Genomic DNA, 20,454 nt, shown 5'->3' with positions numbered 1-20,454 from the left:
ACTTAGATATTACCTTATTTGGATATGGCATCCGCAAAACGTCTTTTTTGGCTTGCGGTTTCTCATTTGGGGGAAAAACAGAAAATTCTGCAACTTTGTAACCTGTTTGTGTCTTTTCCGTTCATCTTTATGTTGAAAAAGAGCGGCGCAATGGCGGAAAAAACGCCTCACTTTAATGCAGTTTTAAGTAGAGTTCGAGGAAAACTAAGATCTGAGAATGTAAAGCTTTGGCTTCCTCCGTACACCTCATCAAACGATCAACCCGGATATTACCCGGAGGTAACTTATACAAGCGTCAACTTAAAATTAATTTATTCTAAGCGTAGAAGTATTTATTTTATAAGCCATTCTCACGCCTTTCCTTGCGCAAACTGGAGATATATTCTCAGTAGCAAGTTGTAACAAATAGATCCAGTATAGAGGAATTCCCTTCTGCTTACAATGTAGGTAAATAATCTCTAAGGTTTAATGTGAGCTAAGCTTATAGAGCATAGTGAAGCCTCTGTTAGCTTTGTTAACAACAAATTCATGTGTGGGTTATTTTATCATTTATAAAAGGCCTGCAAAACGTACACATGTGAGTTTCCAGTCCTTGACCCATATGTATTGTGGACATTTGCATTCATTTGTTACAACAGTACTGTACCTTTGTACTGTTGTACCTTTGTACAACTGCATGATTTGTTCAAGTCCCTAAAACCCGCACAAAAAATCAGTGCTATGTATCGCTGAGTTGCCAGATTATTTAGGGCCAGGCACATTGCAGAATGGTAGAACGATTCGATAATGCTGACAACATCAATGTGAACATCAACAATGATGATGATGATGGCTGCTTGCACACATTCCCTTTCAATTGATATTGATTCATCATACCATCTTACAGCCCTGCTGATGCAATCACACACAGTGAAAATAAGAAAGAAAAACATGATGTGAGCGTACATATGTAGGGGTAGAAAAGTTGCTATGAGCTTGTCTGGTTAAATGCTCTCTGACCCATGTGCATTGAACAATTCATTCATGGAATTCAGAACATTCGCCAACACAGTGTCAAAACTTTGCAACAAAATCAAGCACAATAACAGCGCTGTGTTGAAAATCTTATTGACTGAGCTAGTTCAGGTAAGGGAAGAAATATTTAGGCATATGTCATAGCCTCGGACAAGATATTTTTCTTTCAGTACTACACAGGCAATGCATGTCACTGTTTATCTGGAACTCTTTTCAAGTTGCAAAGATTTCTATTTTGGGGGTCAATCCTTTATCTAATTACTGAATTGTAGTCTTGATATATAAAAATTAATAGTCAATTTTTTACTAATATTTCACAGGAATTAATCAATCGATACTCGGCAGAATTGAATGCATCTGCTGAAGAAATTTCAGAAGCAATGGAGCAGCTGAGAATTCATGCTGTTACAAAACTGCAAACAGAGCAAAGATTTACCAATTCAGGGATTGCAACCATCAAAGTTCATATTACTGGTAGTATTCCACTGGGAATTAACAGCAGGTTACAAATTCAAAGTGGTTTGCATGTAAATGGAGCAGATTTTAGAAGAAGGTATTAAATTTGAATTTCAGTAAGTCCAATCCGATATCCTGTCTTAAAACCCACCCCTGCCTCCAGACTACAAAGAATTCCGGAATTAACAATTATTCAGCGAAGTGGAGGTAAATATCCATCACTTTCACCGACACTGAGGTGTTATATTTTTATGTGTGACAAGCGGTCGGAAATTTTAAAATCTCTCGTGCCGGCTGCACAGAGGTGAATAGTACTTGCTAATCACCTCCGAGTTAACCAATCAGAGTGCATGAAAAGTACTATTCACTTATGTAGTAAATACTAACATTGCATAGTCTTGGCACATGTGGTTACAGTACAGTACTTTGAAACTGAAGAAGAGGCTGAATTTTTTATGGTTAAATATTGCAGGAGTTTCATATGTGTCTCATAGTATCAAAAATTTTGGATTTTGTTCTCTTTTGTTTTTTTGTTTTTTTTAGCCTAAGTAAAGAAACTGGTCTGGACCCTGAGAAAATGAAACTTATTTGCAAAGGACACGTTATAGAAGATGGTATGTACCAGCCAGGGGAGGTGGCTATTATAGAGAGGTTAAATTAAGAGTGGATGTGTGAGCCGTTGGCTGGGAAATAAAAAAGTGGCCAATGTAGAGACTTGCTGTTGTGGAGAGGTGCCCATTAGTGGTGGCTCAACTGTACCTCATGAGAGGCATGGTGGCCTCATGGTTAGTGCACTTGACTCCGGATCGAGTGGTCCAGGTTTGAGCCCTGGCCAGGGACATTGAGTTGTGTTCCTGGGCAATACACTATTCTCACAGTTCCTTTTTCCACCCAGGTGTATAAATGGGTACCGGCAAATGTAATGCTGGGGGTAACCCTGAGATGGACTGGCATCCTATCCAGGGGGGAGTAGGAATACTTCTAGTCACTTCATGTTACAGAAACCAGGATAAGCTCCAGCCTGATGGGCCACTTGGCTTGTATGCAGACTTAACCAACTGTACCTCACAACAATGGCTTTCTCTTGGAAATTCCAGAAAATACAGACCCATTCGCCCTTGGAAATTTCAGGGAATCTAAAACCAGAAGAAAGCACCCCAGGATAAGAACTCAGTGATAATTTAGGCACTTTCGCCTAAATGGAATTTAACCTTGAGGCCTCATGTCTATGATTTTTTTTTTATCCTTAATCAGACAAATCGCTAGAGAGCCAAAATGTAAAGAATAATGCCCAGATTATGGTGCTACTATTATCACAGTCAAGTGCAGAGACTCAGCGTCTACAGAATGAAGAAGACGAAACAAAAGCTAGTGTTTCAAGAACAAGACAAGCTGCTGAAGCATTGTCAAATAGAAAAGACAGTGAGTGTGTTTGGTGTTGTTCTTAGATTAGAATAGAGTGCTTTATTGTATACGGCCTAATACCCTCAGGGGGTTGTGGTTAAAAGAGCAGAAAAAGAGCTTTATCATGTAGGTTTAAAATTAAGAGATGAAGCCAAAGTGAACCTTAGTTCTCCCTACTGAATTCACAACAGTTAGTCTTTTTGAATGGGTTATTTTTAATTTTGGAAAACTTGTACAGTCATGTATCTCTAATGATGAATTTTCATCCAAACTTTCTCCAAGTCACTACATGTGTATATTAAAATAAATTATTACTTGTTCCAATGTTCTTTTTCACAAGATCAGTGTAATCTCTAAAACTGATTGATCTTGGTAATAATTCAGATTTGATTCCAGTCCTTGTTTGCTTCAATAGTCGCTATTAGCTACAGATATATAGTTTTTATATAAACAGATATTTTTTTTTAATTTCATAATATCAGATTTCAAAGATGACAGATTTTTCCTGGAGATCAGTGATCAAGAGGGTAAACCAGTCAAGTTACCAGATAGTGAAAGAAAGGTAAAAGAATGAATCCAGCTAATTGTCGTCATATCATTATAATAACAGAGCTGTTTATGATGATTGGCAAGTGACGGCATGAATCCACTACTGGGGCAAATCTAGGGGGTTTTGGGGGTTTGGTCAAACTCCCTAATGTAAAAAAATGGGACATCAAAACATGTTGACTTCGCCTCAGAATGCCGGAAATCCCATTTCCCAGGACCTCGATTTTAAAATTTTCTGGGGGAGGATGCCCCCACACCCATCTACAGGGCACTGCCTTTGACAGTCCATATCTCCCCCTTCTTTAAAATCCTGTATCCACCCCAGCACTGGCCTAACGGGGATGGAAATCCACTAACCCCGACTTTTGGACAGGACTTTCTTTGCGCGCTGCCACTTGGTAGATGAAATACTATTAACAGTCCATCAAATAATGCTTGTTACTCCAAATTAAAGCAATCTGTCAGATTTCCTTTAGTCAATAGTGCACCAATTAGTATGCTCCCCAGTCCCCCTCCTCCCCTCCCCCTCTGTCTCTATCAAGTACACTCCTAGGTGAAGAGAGAGAGAGAGACAGTCTGAGAGGAAGAAACTATAGAAAAGCTTTTTGCGAGACTATTTTTATGTTTATTTTTGTTTCTAATCTTTAGGCTTTAACCCTGGCACTTACCTTACATGAAAAAGGAAGAACAGTACTGAATAAAAGAAATTATGCTGAGGCGCTTTTATTACTCCTCGAGGCAGAAAAGGAATTCAGGTGGGTACTGGTTAAAGAAATTCAGCACATGGAGTTCAGAGCCACCTTAAATTTTCAAAAATGTAAGGTGACCCTGAACCCAATGTACAGAATCTTTTTAAACTTTTCTTAAAGTTGCATCTTATCCTGGTTATCAAAATTTAATGATAAAGAAGGGTTTCACCTTGCTGTTTTTAAAATATAAGTATTTAAAGCTAAAATGAAGGGTGTTTTTAGCAGGTCATACTATTACTATGATAACCTATTATGTCACGAAAATGATAACAACAAATATCTAGAGTGGCCATAAGAAATAAATATTGCTTTCTTGGTTAACTCAAATCAAGTCTGAGTGACCAACTGAAGACTGTTTTGATTCAGTTAAGTTGGTAAGGGTTAAGTTTTGGGAATGGAGAACTAAAAATTTAATAAATAAATTATAATATTTAGAGAGAAAGCCACATCAGCCCTATCTGGTTTTTGTGTGGGCCCTTTATCCTGATTGAATTGGAATTTGGAAATATTTGATTTTCAGCGGGGGCAGAAAACCAGAGAACCCAGAGAAAAACCCTCGGAACAAGGCGAAAACCAACCTTACAACAAACTCAACCTGCATATGGCACTGGGCCAGTATCAAACCTGAGCCACATTGGTGGGAGATGAGCACTCTCACCACTGTGCCATCCCTGCTCCCCAACTCTGAGTCTTGGTTCTTGTAACTAGCCAATGTTGATTGTAACTTGTATATGGCCTGTCCTGTATGTGTATGGTAGTTAAAAGTTGGCCACTAATGTTTGTCATTTTTGTTTTCTATATGAAGTCATTGCAGGGCGCAGATTCTAAGTGCTGTTGATAATTACGGAATTCTGTGCTTGGACATTGTCTGGTGCTACTTTTGGCTTAAGAGTATTGTTGATTTACCAAATGCAGGTATTCTAAATTTATTTAATATTTATTAAAAGTAACCTGAAATTATTTTATTTGATGTTCAACAAACATTATGTTATTGCACTCAGTTTTGTGCAATTAAGTGACTCTGCAAATTATCACATTGAAGTTTTCTTAAAATTAATTATTCTGACTCCTCTTTTCATTAATCTTACCTCAGGTCTACTATCAGTTTGTTAATAAGTTAGATTTTGTACCTTAGCTTTCAGTTTGATTATGTTTAAGAAATAGAAAACGTTCAGTACTGTTTTTCTAGCGAGTTAAAGAAACACAAGTAGAAGTCTGAGAGAACAATGCTGTGGGAACACTAGCCGACAAGGGAGTGTTTCCACAGCTTTTTTAAGTTCTCCCAAACTTCCTCAAGTGTTTCTAAAATCTATAAGTCAATATAAACACAGAGAACATGTTTCCCATTTCTTTAAGAAAAAGAAAACAACTTGTTTACTTTGATCATCAAAATGTAACTTCTCTGCTTGCATCATCATTACGTCAACAGTTCATGTTAGTTCTGTGTTTCTATGGCGTTATAGAAACATGACTTTAAACCAATCCATTGGTGTAATTTCTAATATAATTTTATCAACAATTTCATAATTATTGTACTTAATTCAAGGTGCAATAATTCTGAGGTGCAATTAGAGACAACTGACATCTCAGGCCAAACTGTTTTGTGGAAAGATAATTACACATGATTGTTTCCCATTGATGATAAAACTGTCAATGGTGTTTCACTTTCTTTGCCACTGGTTCAGTTGTCTCTCAATTCTTATCACAATAAGTTTTTAACTGAACAAAACTGGCATGTAGCATACCCTGTGCATGTAGTACTTGTACATGTAAACTACAGGTACATGTAGGTTTGTTCAGGTGTTAATAAGTTATACCGGTAAGTAGCCACTGTTCTACAATGCAAGCACATGGAACTTTAAAGCATTTAAAGCGTTGGCATTGCAGCTATGCCATTACAAAGGTGAATGGCAAACATGTCAAGTTAGTTAAACTATGTTACTTATACTAGCTGAGGAAGGGTCTATGAATATAACAAGGCAGTCAATTCTAGAATTTGAACTACTTTTGTCTACTTATATTTTTACCTTTATCAGTCACCCTAAGCTTGATGGTTTTTGTTTTAGAGGAAAAATTGCAAAAATGTAAAGAATGTTTTCAAAGAAGCTATGGACAAAATCTGGAAAGACTGACAAGTGTTAGAGTACGTATTTATTAACTAGCTCATAAACGTATTCATTTTGTCATTAATAGAACCTTTAAATTTAAATGGATTGAGCTTAATTTTTACAACAGTCATGTAATTTCCTCATTAAATTTTGAATTTTAATTCAAAGTGGTCTGTAAAGCCTGTGCCAAAAAAGGAAGATGAAAGGAACTTTCTCCATATTACATTGAATATAACAGGATTTGAATATGAATAAATGTAAATGTAATTGTAAATGTAAAAAAAAATGTAAATAAAAATGTAAATAGGACTGCAATGCATGCAGAGACAATGATATTTTATCTTGTACCAGAGGTCCACTATGCAGAATTAGATAATAACAATGTTGTTATTATTATTATTATTATTATTGTTGTTGTTGTTGTTGTTGTTGTTGTTGTTGTCAATGGTAGAAGCTATTGATAACCAAATTGAGGAGAAACACTAACATCTGGTATGTTTTGACTGCCATTGACTCATCAAATCTAGACTGAGCTGGCAATGTTTGATAGTTACTTGTAGTCTTTGAATTTCATTGCTTGTGTTCATTTTTCTGTCAGGGTGGTAGTGGGGGTGAGCTGGCCCTTTTTGTTCGACTCCATGTCCTTGAGGCAGTTTGTGCTTACCACAAGGGAGATGTGTTTAGTACAGCAAACTGTTTGGATAAGGTACAGCACTGAGAAATATTTAGGAGAAAAAAAACAGAAGGGACCAGAATCCAATTGTTATTTGGGGAGAGGGGGGAAGGGTGGGGGGTCTCCCATTTAAAAAGGGCAGGGGTGCTTATTACCTTATAGGGGTTAAAAAAGCAGTTTTGTTACCTCTACATGTAAGTGTTTTCAGCCTAAAAAGGTCCACAGCAGGAGCTTTTGTGATACCTTTTAGGGTTCAAGCCAATTTAAAAAAATATGGCATGAGATATTGTGTTGTTTTAGAATTGGTACCTCTCAGGGATGAAAGAAATTTCAAGCCACGCCCACAAAAACAGGATCTTGGTACCTCGCAGGGGTTCTTTTCAAAATTTCCAAGGAGCACCACTGTTGTTTTTATGTTGGAGTCCTCTTTCCCTCCCCCCCCCCCCTCCCCCACTGATTCATAATCCTGTTGAATAATTTGATGAGTGGTGGACACTGGCCTGTCAAATGTCACAGACCAAGATATTATTTTAAACTGTGAGTTTCATTCATGATAACAACTTCCTGCTTGCTTTAAAAATATACCCTGAAAATACAGTTGAACATCTGCAGATAGATACCCAGATACCTCCTGTAAGTGAACACTAAACTGCAGTCCTGATGATTTCCTCACTTAAATGCTCCAATTGTGAACTCCCACATTAAGCAAATTAAATTACAGCATCAAGAGATGTAGTCTTCTTCACAGCCATTACTTGAAGAGGCGCGATAGCCTTATGTTTAATGTGCTCACCTCCAGATAAAGCGGTCCAGGGTCGAGCTCTGGCCAGGATCATTATGTTGTGTTCTTTTGGAAAGATACTTAACTCGCACAGTGCCTCTCTCCACCCAGGTATAAAAATGGGCACCAGCGAACTTAACGTTGGGGGTAACCCTTTGACGGACTTACATCCCATCCAGGGGGAGTAGAAATACTCCTGGTTGCTTCATGCAACCAAAACCGGGATAAGCAAGAGCCTAATGGACCACTTGGCTGGTATACAGACTTAACCCTTAGTTAACAGCCATTACTTGGGTCACCGTGCAAAGCTTCTCCAGAAGCATTGTGAGATGCCCCAAATAACAGGTCTAAGGAGACTACAAGATGTACCCTGTATGCTCTGTGCTGATTTGGATTTTACGTTATTGTTACATCATTCAATACATTGCAGGCTGAGCTTGTGAAAGGAAAATTACACATTGACCAAGATCAACTAAATCAGTGTAAGTTTGTTAAGGTCCCACCTATTATTTGGCTATTTCCTGTAATCATTCGTTCGCTAATCTGATGTTCAGGCAACATTTCAGTAAATTTACACAAAGATATTTAAACTTAGATGATTATGCTATAAGTTCCTAATAAGCGTTCATTTTCATAGCCTGTTGACAGTCCTCTATTTTCTCGTATTGTGAGTCGATCGTTGAACGTGCGGGTAGAATCACGAGAGAATGAGACGCCCGTGCAAAATGGGAGACCTGATGGGGTAGAGGACGGGGACTAAGATAACTCCCTCGTGCTTCGCGCTCGCTTTTTCCTTCGCGTGCGTTGAATATAGAGGCTGTGAACAGTCTATCATTTTCATGTCAAGACAAATTTTGGAAAATGCTAGTCGTCTTACTTTTGTTCCGCAAACAATCATTTCAGCCAGTTCCCTGTGCCAAATCATAGTCACCCATTGGTTTTGTTTCATATAATGAGTCACTGTTCTGTATTTGCAGTATTGATCATGGGGTTTTCTGAGTCTGAGGCCCGTCTTGGTCTACGAGCTTGCCAGGGAGATACAACTTCAGCTGTTGATTACATTACACAGAAAAGACAGGTGAATAAAAAAAACCAGGACCTGTTAGTGCAGCCACACTTAATTAATTTTCGACGTGCAGTCGTTAACGAAATAATCGCTATTGCAAATTTGGAGAACAGACGTTCCGGGTGTTAGACCTCAGAGGAAGATGACTTTCTGAAACCCTTTATCATCCTGGAAATGTCTTTGTCATGGTTTCTTCTTGTTAATCACAGGAGAAAAAAGAGAGAAGAGAGAAAGAGAAAAAGGATAGAACGAGAAAAAAACTGGAGAGAAAACTGGGAAAGACTGGAACAGGGGAATGGTAGGTACTCATTTAATCACGTACAACACATACCATATCAGTACAAACTGGGCATTTTCACTGTCGAGTTTTATATGTGGTGGACAGGTTAGCGATTTTGGAGTTTATTGTCTTCAGAAATTATTCCTTGGAAGTGATATGTCATCATTTTATATCAGTCTTTGCGGGTTTAGAGTATTATGTCTTTGTCTGAAGTGAACGTACTTACGAAGTTTAGTTAATGAGGTTACTTGACTAACACGTTTGGGCCACAATGTACGTTGGATCTTGATAGTACAGGCTATGTTTATCGTTTGAAATATTGTTAAGCCCTGTCCAACCGGGAAATGTTTGGCGACCAAGCTTTTTTTTTTTCTTTTTCTTTCTTTTTTTTTTTGTTCAGGGTCAATGTGGATGCTTATAACTCTCTTGTCGAGATGGGTTTTTCCAAACATATGGCGGCAGCATCCCTGAGACAAGCAAATAATGATATCAATAACGCACTGCAGGTAAATAATTAAGAATATCGTGCCATAAAGACTGCAAAAAGTGAATACATGTAGACCGTATTCAGAACCCTGTTAATCGGGTCGTTCCAACAGTTCAACCTTGCTCGAAAAAGTTTTCAATTTTTCAGACATTTGAATCTCTCACACGTAAACCTGTCTCTTTGTTAGGGACCTTATTAATCTGATAACGCAGTTTCGCTTTTTTTTTTCGCTATTTTCCAGCCAATTTGTTAAGTGTAAGACCTTAGAATTATGATTAAAAGCTGCCAATCCTATGTTAAAACTAAGAGTTATTGGGGACATGGAAGAGTGTCGGTATTCCTGCGAAATTGAGGAGGAAGATTGGCTCCAGAAATGAAAATACTTTTAAATGGGCTTATGGTATCGAAAGTACCTTATTCAGTAGACCGATGGCACTGAATCTGATATTGATAATCGGCTCATTTTTTTGACTTAAAAACACTGTAAAGGTAAAATGGTTTCGAAGCTGAGTCAAAACAGTTTTGAAAAATGAGAATTGTTGGCAAAAAATATTTATTGTGATAGCTAAATTTTTGGCCACTTTCTGTGGCAACGTTGTTCCCAGGCCCTCTCTTCTTTCCGCTCTGGTAGGGCATAGATTATCTTAGATTATCATACCTTATCTTTGGCTTAATATTAATATTGCTAATTACTAAATTTTAAACTGATAACAGACTCTTCAAGATCATCCAGGTCTTCTTAGTATCCCTGACATAAGGTAAGGTGAAAAAAAAAAGAGAAATTGCACAAGGACATTGACATAGAAGTGTACTTACACAGCCCACAATGCGACAGACACAGAACTCTTTTTTAGATTGTCTAAGCTGTCAATAATCCTTGCTCTCCACCACTAAGCGCTTTAGATCTGTTCAGTCCATTGCCTGGGGGTCCAAATGAAAATGCAACAAATTCGATCTGACCTATCAGAGCACACTAGCTGCATATTATCCAATGAGGAGCCGAAATTATAACATGGCCTATGCGAGTTTTCCCGCGCTTGTCGCCGGTTACTCGATTTCCCGCCTTTTTTACCAGTTGCACGTTTTCCCGCGCTTGGCAGTTGTTGCACGTTTTTGGGTCGAGTTCTGATTGGCTTAAAAAGCTATTTGTGTAAGTTCTGATTGGCCCAGATGGTGCCTCTTTTTAATTACTTTTTTTTTTTTCTACTCCCATTTTAATCGTTTTTTAGTCCTTCCTTCCTTCACTCGCTCACTCACCCATTTGGTGGTATAATTTCATTGACTTGCTAAACGTACTTCGTCTAAGGTGAAACAAACTGGTTTCGTTGCCTTTAGCTCCAGATCAGCTTTCAGTGACGCCCAGATCTCCGATGAACACGTCGCGCAGGTAAACTATAACTTTTCAATTTTTCTTCTACCGCCGTTTTTTTCCAACGATCAAACTTTGATGTTAAACAACTAGGTTGGTGATGGTATCTTTACACTTTGGAGATTTGACTGCCAACCGTGCATGAGAATTACCAGACCTCGAAAAGTTTAATTAACTACAAAAAAAACTGATCTTCTAGTCAACACCCTGGTTATGGAGATTTTCTCGTGAGCCAACGAGTTGCGAAGCGACAAACGTGACGTGCGTAACGTGATGTGCGTGACCGCTGTGACGGCTTTTCCCCCCAGTAGCAGAAAGACGAAAGAGAGCCTCTAGCTCTGGGACCAAGGTAGCACTTAAGCATTCTATTAGAGTGTTTGATCAATAACACCAGCGTGGCTGCTTGTAGGTTATGTCCATGGGTTTCGCAGCGGACTCTTCCAGAGAAGCTCTAAAGCGTTGCCATGGTGATGTTCAGCAAGCAATTAACCTGTTGGAGTCATGTGGAGGAGCGCTTTCTTCATTACAGCAGCTTGCTCAAGGTAAGTGGTTAGGTTGAGACCAATATATATTTTTTAAAAGGGTGAGTCGGTAAATGTTTTGAGAAAGAGGCTTTTCTTAGCGTCAAGTCGCGCAAGAATTTTTTTCCTATTTGCCGTATATGTTTCTTTTGCGTGGCTCGGTTTGCACGATTTTCTCTCTCACTTTTTCTTGAGGTGGAGTTTTATGGGGGTTGTTTCCCAATTCTCCCCCCCCCCCCCGCCTCCCACCCTTCTCGCCACCCCGCTTAGACTAGAATATAATGGTCTATTCCGAAAAAAAAAAGCTCGATATATAATAAAGGTAAACGGTTTACTGGCAATTTTCTTCGCCCTTTCGGGACAGCAGAGGCCCTAAAAACTTTACGAGTAACCCGCGTATTATACGTTAAACTATATAAGACAGCGTTTTAATTAAATTTTATACAGCTGGTGCAGCTGATATTACAGGTATTGGATAAAGATTGAAAGGCTAACGCTGCGACCGATTTTTGAGGCTTTTGATATGGGTGATGGAATTTCAGTTATCGGTTAAAGTTTCGACGATTTCTTACGTATTATTTAAAGTTTCGGCCTATTTTTTAACTTCAAGTGAATTTTCCAGATCTGAGATCTATCGGCTGTCAGTAAGAAAAAACCGGGTAATTTCCCAACTGACAGTTAAAATTTGACCGATTCTTAACAACTGAGAAAAACCCCATGCAGGCCCTCACTTTTTTGTGAGGTTTAATTCAAATAAGACCTTTTGTGGACCATCGTTATGGTGGAGAAGCTCTGATCTACCACTGTTAATAGTTGTATTTTCAGTTGAACTCGGTTAGTTCTTGATCCAAGCAAGGGTTAACTAAGGTTTTTGATATTCTCTGCGGGCTGGGCTTGCAACGCAAAAGCCTCTTTAGCACGGCGCGATAGTCCTTGAAGCGGTAAAAGTAGATCACGGGATTCATTGCCGAGTGCGAGAGCGCTAACAGCAATAATCCGTCATGTAAGGCGCCGTGAGTTGTCCTGGATAAAGTTTGTCTTGTAACAGTAAGAGGCGCAAAGCAGAGTGTGAATACGCCAACAACAAGCCCCATCGTCTTGGCCACTTGTTTTTCCATAGTATGAGATTGGTGTTGGCTTATATGAAGTTCAGGCTGGATTTTTTTCTGCCGCCAAACGACGAAGAAAATTTTCACATAGCATGCAGTGATGACAACGTTACAAGCGATGGTGGACGCCGTCGCAAAAAGCGTTGTGAAGACGGCGCTAGCGTCAAACGCGGCAGTCACGCCGTACATCAAAGACAACGACCAACTGATTCCAAGAACTATTCGGATCCGTGCCCGAGTTATGTAAAATTTATATCTCAAGGGCCAAGACATGACGAGGAAACGCTCAATGCTGACCCAGCAGAGTATAAGCAAAGAGGCGCAGGAAGTGAGGCTGACAAAAACTCTTCGAGAGTACAGAACGACTCGAGATAAGCACAGTCCCTGTGTTTTTCGCATTGTCCAAACGAAGTTTAATGGAAGGGCAACAGCCGAGACCATCAAGTCTGCGACGCTGAGATTCACGATGAATAGATTGGACACGGAGTTCAATCTCGACGATGAGACAAGGATTAGAACATTGCTTAAGGTTCCCAGTACTGTTGTGATAAGGTTGGCGATGGTGAGGGTTATTCCCGTTGAAAAGTCGTAACTGCAGCTCCGATTTGACACATCAGAGTATTTAGCATCCATTTTTGCTCGCCTTCTCTGCAAACTTGACTCCTTGATGTGGATGCTTAATTGAATATCCGCAAGTCTTCAAAACCTACAACAGAAGTTCCGTCGTTGGAACCATGTATTCTGAATGCTTCGCCTTTTAACCTGCATTTAACACTTTTCACAGCCGTCCAGTTTTAATTTGAAAAGGTGTTAGTTTGTCGAACACTTTATTGCTGTTGTTTTAAATGCAAACAAGAGACCTTGACTGTATGTCAGCTATTTCGTTAATTACAACTTATTTCTACCTTAATAGTCATTTATAATACGCTGTGCAAATGGCACCGGAGAAAGCCGTTTCATGAACGACTGAATATCCGCAAGTCTTTAATATCTGCGAAAGGTGCCCCTTTAAACCATTGTTTGAACTGGCAAAACTGAGAAGCTTAGTTTTTTAATTTGACTTATTGTTCCGTTGCGGATAAACTTTGTTTGATGTTTTCCAGCTGTGCCACAATTTTCATTCGCACGGAACGGAAACACAAAGAAGCGTTTTGTAAAAGCCAAAATTAAAACGCTAATATTTGGTGACGCCATATCGTTATTTTAACTTTCTTTCAACACAGTCATAACAGCTAGACAGTGCTGAATTATGCAGTCATTATGTTGTGCTGTCCTTGTACGGCTGATGTTTTCAGGCGGAATATACACTAGACAAAAGAAGCCTTTTTTTCTCTTATCCACTGCCAACAAAAACTCTTTAAAGAAAAATCACGGAAAAAACTAATTTCTGAAACTTGCCGCTGGAGGTTTGTCCGCTTGAGAAGTAAACGAACTTTTTTAAGGTCGTTATTATAATCTTTGAAGTACTTTTACAATCTATATTGTTTTGGTCCCTCAAGCCGGTTCCTCGAGTCTTCGTTCCTTCTGTGTCCAGTTGCCACTGATCATAGAATCCCTAAAACCCAACATCGTTATAAACCAGACTGTATGACGGAAACTAAGAAGCAAATCTTTATAATTATTATTCTTTTTAATCTAAGTTCTTTTGTCACTTGCTGAACTTGCGCGAAAATCTCCTCAAAACTCAACCACTTGATCAACAAGACCGCGCAACGCAAATCAAGCCAAACCTTAATTTTTTTCATCATGTTTGGATAAACAAATTAGGTGTTATTTAACACCTGAAGTGCTGAGCTCGCGCTAAAATCTCCTCGAAGCCCAGCCGCTGAGCAAACCATACTGTATGACGCAAATCAAAAAGCAAAACTTTACTCTTTCTTTTTTCACTTTTGTTGGATTAGAAAATTAGGTTCATTCACACTTGAAGTGTTGGGCTATAATATAGCATCCCGGCAAGACAAACTCGTAAAAGGAGACAGGAAGATTTTTCTTTCAATCGAACAAAGGGCAGCAGTTCGTAGTCTTCGGTAAGTTTTAGAATGCTTCAGCAGTCTTCAGAACTGTTCAGAAATGTTTGCTCTTAAAAGCGGGACATTTCAGAACCATCGGACTCCTTCGGTTATTGAGGGAAAGTCGTAAAATTGTCGGAAATTTTGGCCCCTACACGCGTCAGTTCGCGTCAGTCAGTTCGCGTCAGTCAGTTTGGAGTTTTAGCTGGGGAATATCCAGTCACGTGGCGCGTTTAGACCAATCGCGTGCGCGCGAAAATATTTGATAGATTATAATAGACCAATTTCGTTATATTAAAATTCAGCCTTAAACAATAGACCTCAGCACGAGGCTCTGGGGAATAAACCCTACAAACTCTATAGTTATTCCCCGGAGCCTCGTGCCGAGGTCTGTTGCTTTAGGCTGAATTTTAATATAACAAAATTGGGCTGTTAAAGGGGCTAGGTCACGCTGTTTTAGGTAATTTTGTTTAATTTTTTAATTATGAGCTCTAAACGTCATATTGACAGAGCAAGAGTCTTTCATTTGCAAAATCACGGCTACATAACAACTGAGAATGATTTTCCAGCTGTGTAAATGGCATTTTGATATAAACTGACATAAATTTGACAAAAGGTGGGCCGACGTTTTACAAATTTACCCACATGCAAATCATTTTAATCCTTTCCAGTTTTGTCCATTTATGTCCCCTCTTGGCTTTTCTGTGTTTTGATTGAGATCTTCTATAGTTTTGAGCCGTTTCTGTGATATTTTAGATAATTTTATGACCATTTGATCAGTGCTTAAATTGCCTAAAATTGCGTGACCTAGCCCCTTTAAACAATCAGGTTATGAGCTCGAGGTTTCTATCGCGAGATAGTTGACGAGGGTGCGGCCCGAGTCAACTATCACGCATAGAAATCGAGAGCGAATAATCTAATTGTTTTAGTATAAATCGTTCGAAACGTTATCTAAATCCTCTTCACAGACACTAAAAACGCTAAGAGGCGGTCGTAATTTTGTTAACAAGGGCACACTGCAACGCTACTCACTATCTATCACAGATTATATAATAACCCAAGTAATTCTCGCATTTTGATTGGTTCTCGCCTATGACTATGATCTATTAGAGGACAGACGCACGATTGACGTCATCATTTGAAAGTTTTTCCCTCTGTGTTTTGAAATGGCGGAAAGTTTTGAGAAGTGTGAAGGTGAATTAATCAACATGACACGAGCGTGGGACAAAGAAAAATTCTGAGTCCCCGACAGGAATCGAACCCATGATCTCCCGAACACCGGGCGGACGCTCTATCCACTGAGCTACGAGAACTCATGGAGAGCAAGGCCATTTAACTGAGTTCATATATGACAGGTGTCCTGCATACTGCTAGGATCAACGCTATCGAATTCATCGTGAGTAGTGATAAGTTAATAAAGATGTCATGTCTGCTCTCCATGAGTTCTCGTAGCTCAGTGGATAGAGCGCCCGCCCGGTGTTCGGGAGGTCATGGGTTCGATTCCTGTCAGGGACTCAGAATTTTTCTTTGTCCCACGCTCGTGTCATGTTGATTAATTCATCTTCACATTTCATTACCGAGCTTAAAATTCACCATCTTTATTAACTTAAGTTTTGAGAATTTAGATAATAGGGACCTTAAGATACTAGGACGGGAAGGCCAGGACGGCAACGGCAGTGGACGCGGGAAACTTTCGCGGGTCCCGTAGTGTCACCAAAAACAAAATGCTTAAGATGTGCATTTTGGCAAAGGACGGCGACGTCAATAATTCGAACCTCGTACAAGCTATTCACAGAAGCAATGACAACCATTAGACTATAAAAGAGATAGTAGAAATCTTATCCTATTAGGCTTAAACGATAGTGAACAGCGATGCTGAATTTCTTTTTCTGTATAAGTGAAGCAAACATCTGTCAATATTTTAATAGAGAAACCATAATTTCCGTATGAAAAATTAAACGAACAATCTGATCGACCTGCTTCAGATGGCTTTTCAGTTACCACTAGAGCGTTTGGGAATTCTGTCGCCGAAGAATCCTGACTTTTGGTGAACGTTTCAATTTCCATCTGTAATTGTAACAAGCATCATAAAAATCAAACAAACGTTGCTTCAAGTTCCGGGTAGCATAAAAAAACTAAACGTCAGCTTGAAAATGTGTATTTTATTTACTCGATAGATGCTCCATGGCATTCATTCTTACAACATTTTATCGACTGTACTTACACTGATGTATTCTCAATGCATACAGTTTGTATTGAGCTTGCTCACTCGTGAAAGCGTCTGAACAGCGACTGCAGAAACACAAACGAACAGACAAGGAATATTTCTATTCACATTTTCGTATCTCAGCGTAGTATTCTACACTACAATCACGAAAACTGTGAACCTTATAAACATTTCTATCAATATAACTGAAAATAAAGTCGATTGGAACAGTTATCGAGGAAAAACAAGAGCAAAATACTCACGTTTTCGATACGACGGCTGGTCGGGCGAAATGGCGTCCTCGACGAGATGAGGACGGCAGAGAGATGAGTCGAGAGTTCTCGTGCGCATGCCCGGTTGAGTGAATTTACTTCCGGTAGCCGTCCTAGCTCGTCCCGTCCTGGTATCTTAAGGTGCCTAATGTTTTACATGACTGGGCAAAAGATAAAGTACAAAAAAGTCTTGTCGAGGCATTGAACAGGAACGAGAAGCATAGTCTAGCAGGAAGGAGAAAGATAAAGCCGTTTCTTTTTTAGAAAATGACTCAGAAAAAATACTCGAGCAGTCTCAGTCGGCAGTCGGGTGAGACTAAACCAAACAAAGTTAGTCTTGGTAAGCCGAGAACCATTGCTTTATCTCGAATTTAACAAACCCAATAAACAAAATGTTTATGAGATTAATTAATTTAAAACACTGAACTTTTCTCAGTCTCAAAATAATTGTTGACACAGTGATTGTCTGGAATAAAACATCAAAACCACTTCTTAAAATCAGTTAAAATAAAGACATAACCTTGCTTTCCGATGCGAATGTTCCAGTCCGTTTCAGGGCGCAACAGCGAGCAAAGTATAACTCACTACAGCTCACGGCCAACTGTATCGCAGCTAAAAGCTGTCTCCGACACTATTTCAAACTGATCTGAGAATCACCAACCACAGAGGGCACAAATTTCCACCATCACTAACGCTCCTTTCATTCAAAACTCGAATCGAATGGCCTCCAGGTTGACCGCAACCGCAAGTTTTCCGAGCGCAGTTTTTCAACTCCTGCAACATTCGAGGCAACATCCAAGCTTTTCGGCTCACAGGGCTGCTCTGATGACAAAACCTGACTTGACTTATCCAGCATTTTCTTTAAGATTTGTAGATTTCGCAATTCAATTCTGCTTTTGCTGTAAGTTTTCATTCCACGAGAAGCGACGCTCGAGTCAAGTTTGACAGTGGCGTGATTTTCCTGGACCAATTACAATTCTTTGCTACGTTCAGCAACCAATGAGATTGCTTCAATTTGTATAGACAACAGATTACGTCAAATGGCTTTTTTCGTGTTCGCCAAAGTGGGCAAAGGGCGGTTTTCGAGTTATGTTGAAAGACTTTGAAATACGAAATAAGCTCTATCTGTAGTAGTTTGTTTCGTTATTATATAAAACAAATAGATTCCATGTCGCGGTGCGTCTGTTCAGTAATAGATCACAGAAGACGTCAAAATGTAGTAAGAACAAAAAAGTGGCACACGAGGCGGTAACATCAGTGACACACTCGGCTACCGCCTCGTGTGCCACTTTTTTGTTCTTACCACATTTTGACGTCATCTGTGATCTATTAATAAACAGACGCACGGCAACATGGAATCTATTTGTTAAATAGATAATGAGTAGCGTAGCCAATCAGAGCACGGCATTCGTGATAGAACGCTAGTAGATTTATACTAATAACGACTAAATTATGAGCTCGAGATTTCTATCGCGTGATAGTTGACGAGGGCGCAGCCCGATTCAGCAATAGAAATCTAGAGCGCACAGAAATTGAGAGCGAATAATCCAATTGTTTTATTATAAATCTACTAGTCGTTCAAAACTTTATCTAAATCCTCTTGGCAGACACTTCGAAAACGCAAAGAAGCGGCCTCCAGTTCGTTAATATAACCGCACTCTGTTAGGCTACTCGTTATCTACATCAGCATGACACGCTTAGCCAATGAGAGAATAGCATTCGTGATAGAACACTAGTAAAATTCTACTAACAATATATTTTTTTCGTGTTTTAGGCAGTGCCACCGAAAGTAACAGCAAAGATGAAGAAGACCCGGATGTAGAAGAAGCTGTGAGGGAATTGGTTCCCGACCTCGCTACAGAGGACGATGAAGCTCATTTAAATCTCTCTCTGGAGGAAGAATCTTCAATTATCGCTGAGTATAGAACACTGCTTTTATCGGCTGGTTACGACACCAATTCTGCCTCCTTGAAACCCTGAAAACATGGACATGTCATAATTATCTGCCCTTATGAACGGGATTAATGATGAATATGATTAATGTCTACTAGCTGATAGCTAACTAAGAACCAAGAATCTCGCCAGTCAAATCGTGTGTCTCCAGAGCCATCTTTCCCTCGTGCCTAGGCCCCGCCAGCGGACGAGAATGTGGAACCTCGTTGCCAAGACTAAAATCCGGCAACAACTTAGTTTAAGCCGCATTGAATCAAACATGACTCGGGCCCGGGAACTCGGACCCGGTCTCTGTACCCTCGCGGTTATTTCCGTTGTCAACGAGAGAGACGAAAAAAATTACACACTGATAACGTGGCAAACCAGTGTGGCGGCTGCCATGTTTGGATCTGGACATCACTGAAAAACCCAGGGGTAAAATGCAGACTGAGGGTAAAATGCAGACTGCAAACCAGGGGTAAACTACAGACTTCTAAGTATATTATTATATCGTGTTAGTTTCATTATCGAGTGCTAACCGTAAACGAAGGTATCCAGGCTAATCGGAGTGAAAGTCTGTAGCCCGGGTAGCCTGAATATCACTCCGGTTAGCCCGAATAACGCTTCGGTTAGCCTGTTTACGGTTAGCTCTCAGAGGGAAATGGCGACAAGATTCAGTTAAAAAGTCTACAATCTGCGTTTTAACCTTCGGCCTTCATTTTACCTCCTGTTTTAATACTGACCGTTCTGGCGACGAAAATGTGGAGCTGGCACAGAAGGCCAGGCGATTATACTACACGTGGCGAGAGGAGACGGCGTGCTCGACGAGTCAAAATCAATCATTGATCATTGGCATCCATTTGTCGTCTGAGAAGAACGATAAATGTTCAGCCCAAAACGTTCACAGAGAAGTATTTCTTGTACGATTTGGCAAAAAAATTAGACCGTATCTGGTTAGAAGCCCATTCTTTCGTGCTCGTAAGCACTGTAGTGTTAGATGTGGCCTTTTCCGTTAAGAATCTAGTGACTGTGTTTATATTAGGGAAAAACTTATCTCGATTGATTAAATCCCTGCGTTTCTACAGGCGTTGAAACATGTAATTTCTATGTTCACGACCGCACAAAGTGGGATCTGGGTCGGGTTACTACTGACATCACTTCGGGAGGCAGGAGGCAGCGTGGCCGAGTGGTTAGGGCACCGGACTTGAAATCCGGAGGTCGCGGGTTCAAGTCCCGCTCTGACCACTAAGCTGGAGTTGTTTCTCGGTAGACCCTAGTTCAACTCCTCGGTCATGCTTGTAAATAGCTAACTGGTCTGCCTCTCGCCAGTTGGGAATTTTAACCCTATTATGTTTAGTTGATATATTTGTTTATTTCAGTTTAAGTGGCATGCCTGTAAACTAGCTAGGTGTAGCTAAGCGCATTGACCACTATAAACAACAACCTTTGAACATTTTTTTTGGTGGGGG

General features: G+C 39.8%; 2 protein-coding genes and 1 non-coding gene across 3 annotated transcripts; 2 read left to right on the top strand and 1 right to left on the bottom strand.

Moving 5' to 3' along the window:
* Positions 1 to 53: 53 nt before the first annotated feature.
* LOC145469487 (NEDD8 ultimate buster 1-like) lies at positions 54 to 20,431 on the top strand. Its single transcript, XM_081453225.1, has 17 exons — positions 54 to 279; positions 1,335 to 1,567; positions 2,014 to 2,084; positions 2,725 to 2,892; positions 3,357 to 3,436; positions 4,072 to 4,178; positions 4,978 to 5,087; positions 6,239 to 6,315; positions 6,879 to 6,986; positions 8,165 to 8,216; positions 8,712 to 8,812; positions 9,010 to 9,098; positions 9,481 to 9,586; positions 10,282 to 10,325; positions 10,903 to 10,954; positions 11,346 to 11,478; positions 18,828 to 20,431. Exons 1-17 carry the CDS (start codon positions 130 to 132, stop codon positions 19,031 to 19,033), a joined length of 1,887 nt encoding a protein of 628 aa, XP_081309351.1. The 5' UTR covers positions 54 to 129; the 3' UTR covers positions 19,034 to 20,431.
* LOC145469496 (adenosine receptor A2a-like) lies at positions 11,973 to 16,199 on the bottom strand. Its single transcript, XM_081453237.1, has 2 exons — positions 16,112 to 16,199; positions 11,973 to 15,935 (listed from the first exon to the last, which is right to left on the bottom strand). Exon 2 carries the CDS (start codon positions 13,197 to 13,199, stop codon positions 12,279 to 12,281), a length of 921 nt encoding a protein of 306 aa, XP_081309363.1. The 5' UTR covers positions 13,200 to 15,935; positions 16,112 to 16,199; the 3' UTR covers positions 11,973 to 12,278.
* Trnas-uga (transfer RNA serine (anticodon UGA)) lies at positions 20,158 to 20,230 on the top strand. Its single transcript has one exon. It is a non-coding gene; the product is annotated as a tRNA-Ser (tRNA).
* Positions 20,432 to 20,454: the final 23 nt, after the last annotated feature.

Source organism: Orbicella franksi, chromosome 15, assembly GCF_964199315.1.
Source record: "Orbicella franksi chromosome 15, jaOrbFran1.1, whole genome shotgun sequence".
NCBI lineage: Eukaryota > Metazoa > Cnidaria > Anthozoa > Scleractinia > Merulinidae > Orbicella > Orbicella franksi.
Note: the sequence above shows the minus strand (reverse complement) of the source record. Positions and strands in the feature narration are given on the sequence as shown.

Excerpts from the sequence above, each read along its gene's own strand:
- LOC145469496 (XM_081453237.1), bottom strand. The coding sequence starts at position 13,199 with ATGGATGCTAAATACTCTGATGTGTCAAATCGGAGCTGCAGTTACGAC.
- LOC145469487 (XM_081453225.1), top strand. The coding sequence starts at position 130 with ATGTTGAAAAAGAGCGGCGCAATGGCGGAAAAAACGCCTCACTTTAAT. Across the intron at positions 10,326-10,902 it reads CTTAGTATCCCTGACATAAG|CTCCAGATCAGCTTTCAGTG; the intron begins GTAAGGTGAAAA and ends CGTTGCCTTTAG. Across the intron at positions 11,479-18,827 it reads ATTACAGCAGCTTGCTCAAG|GCAGTGCCACCGAAAGTAAC; the intron begins GTAAGTGGTTAG and ends TTCGTGTTTTAG.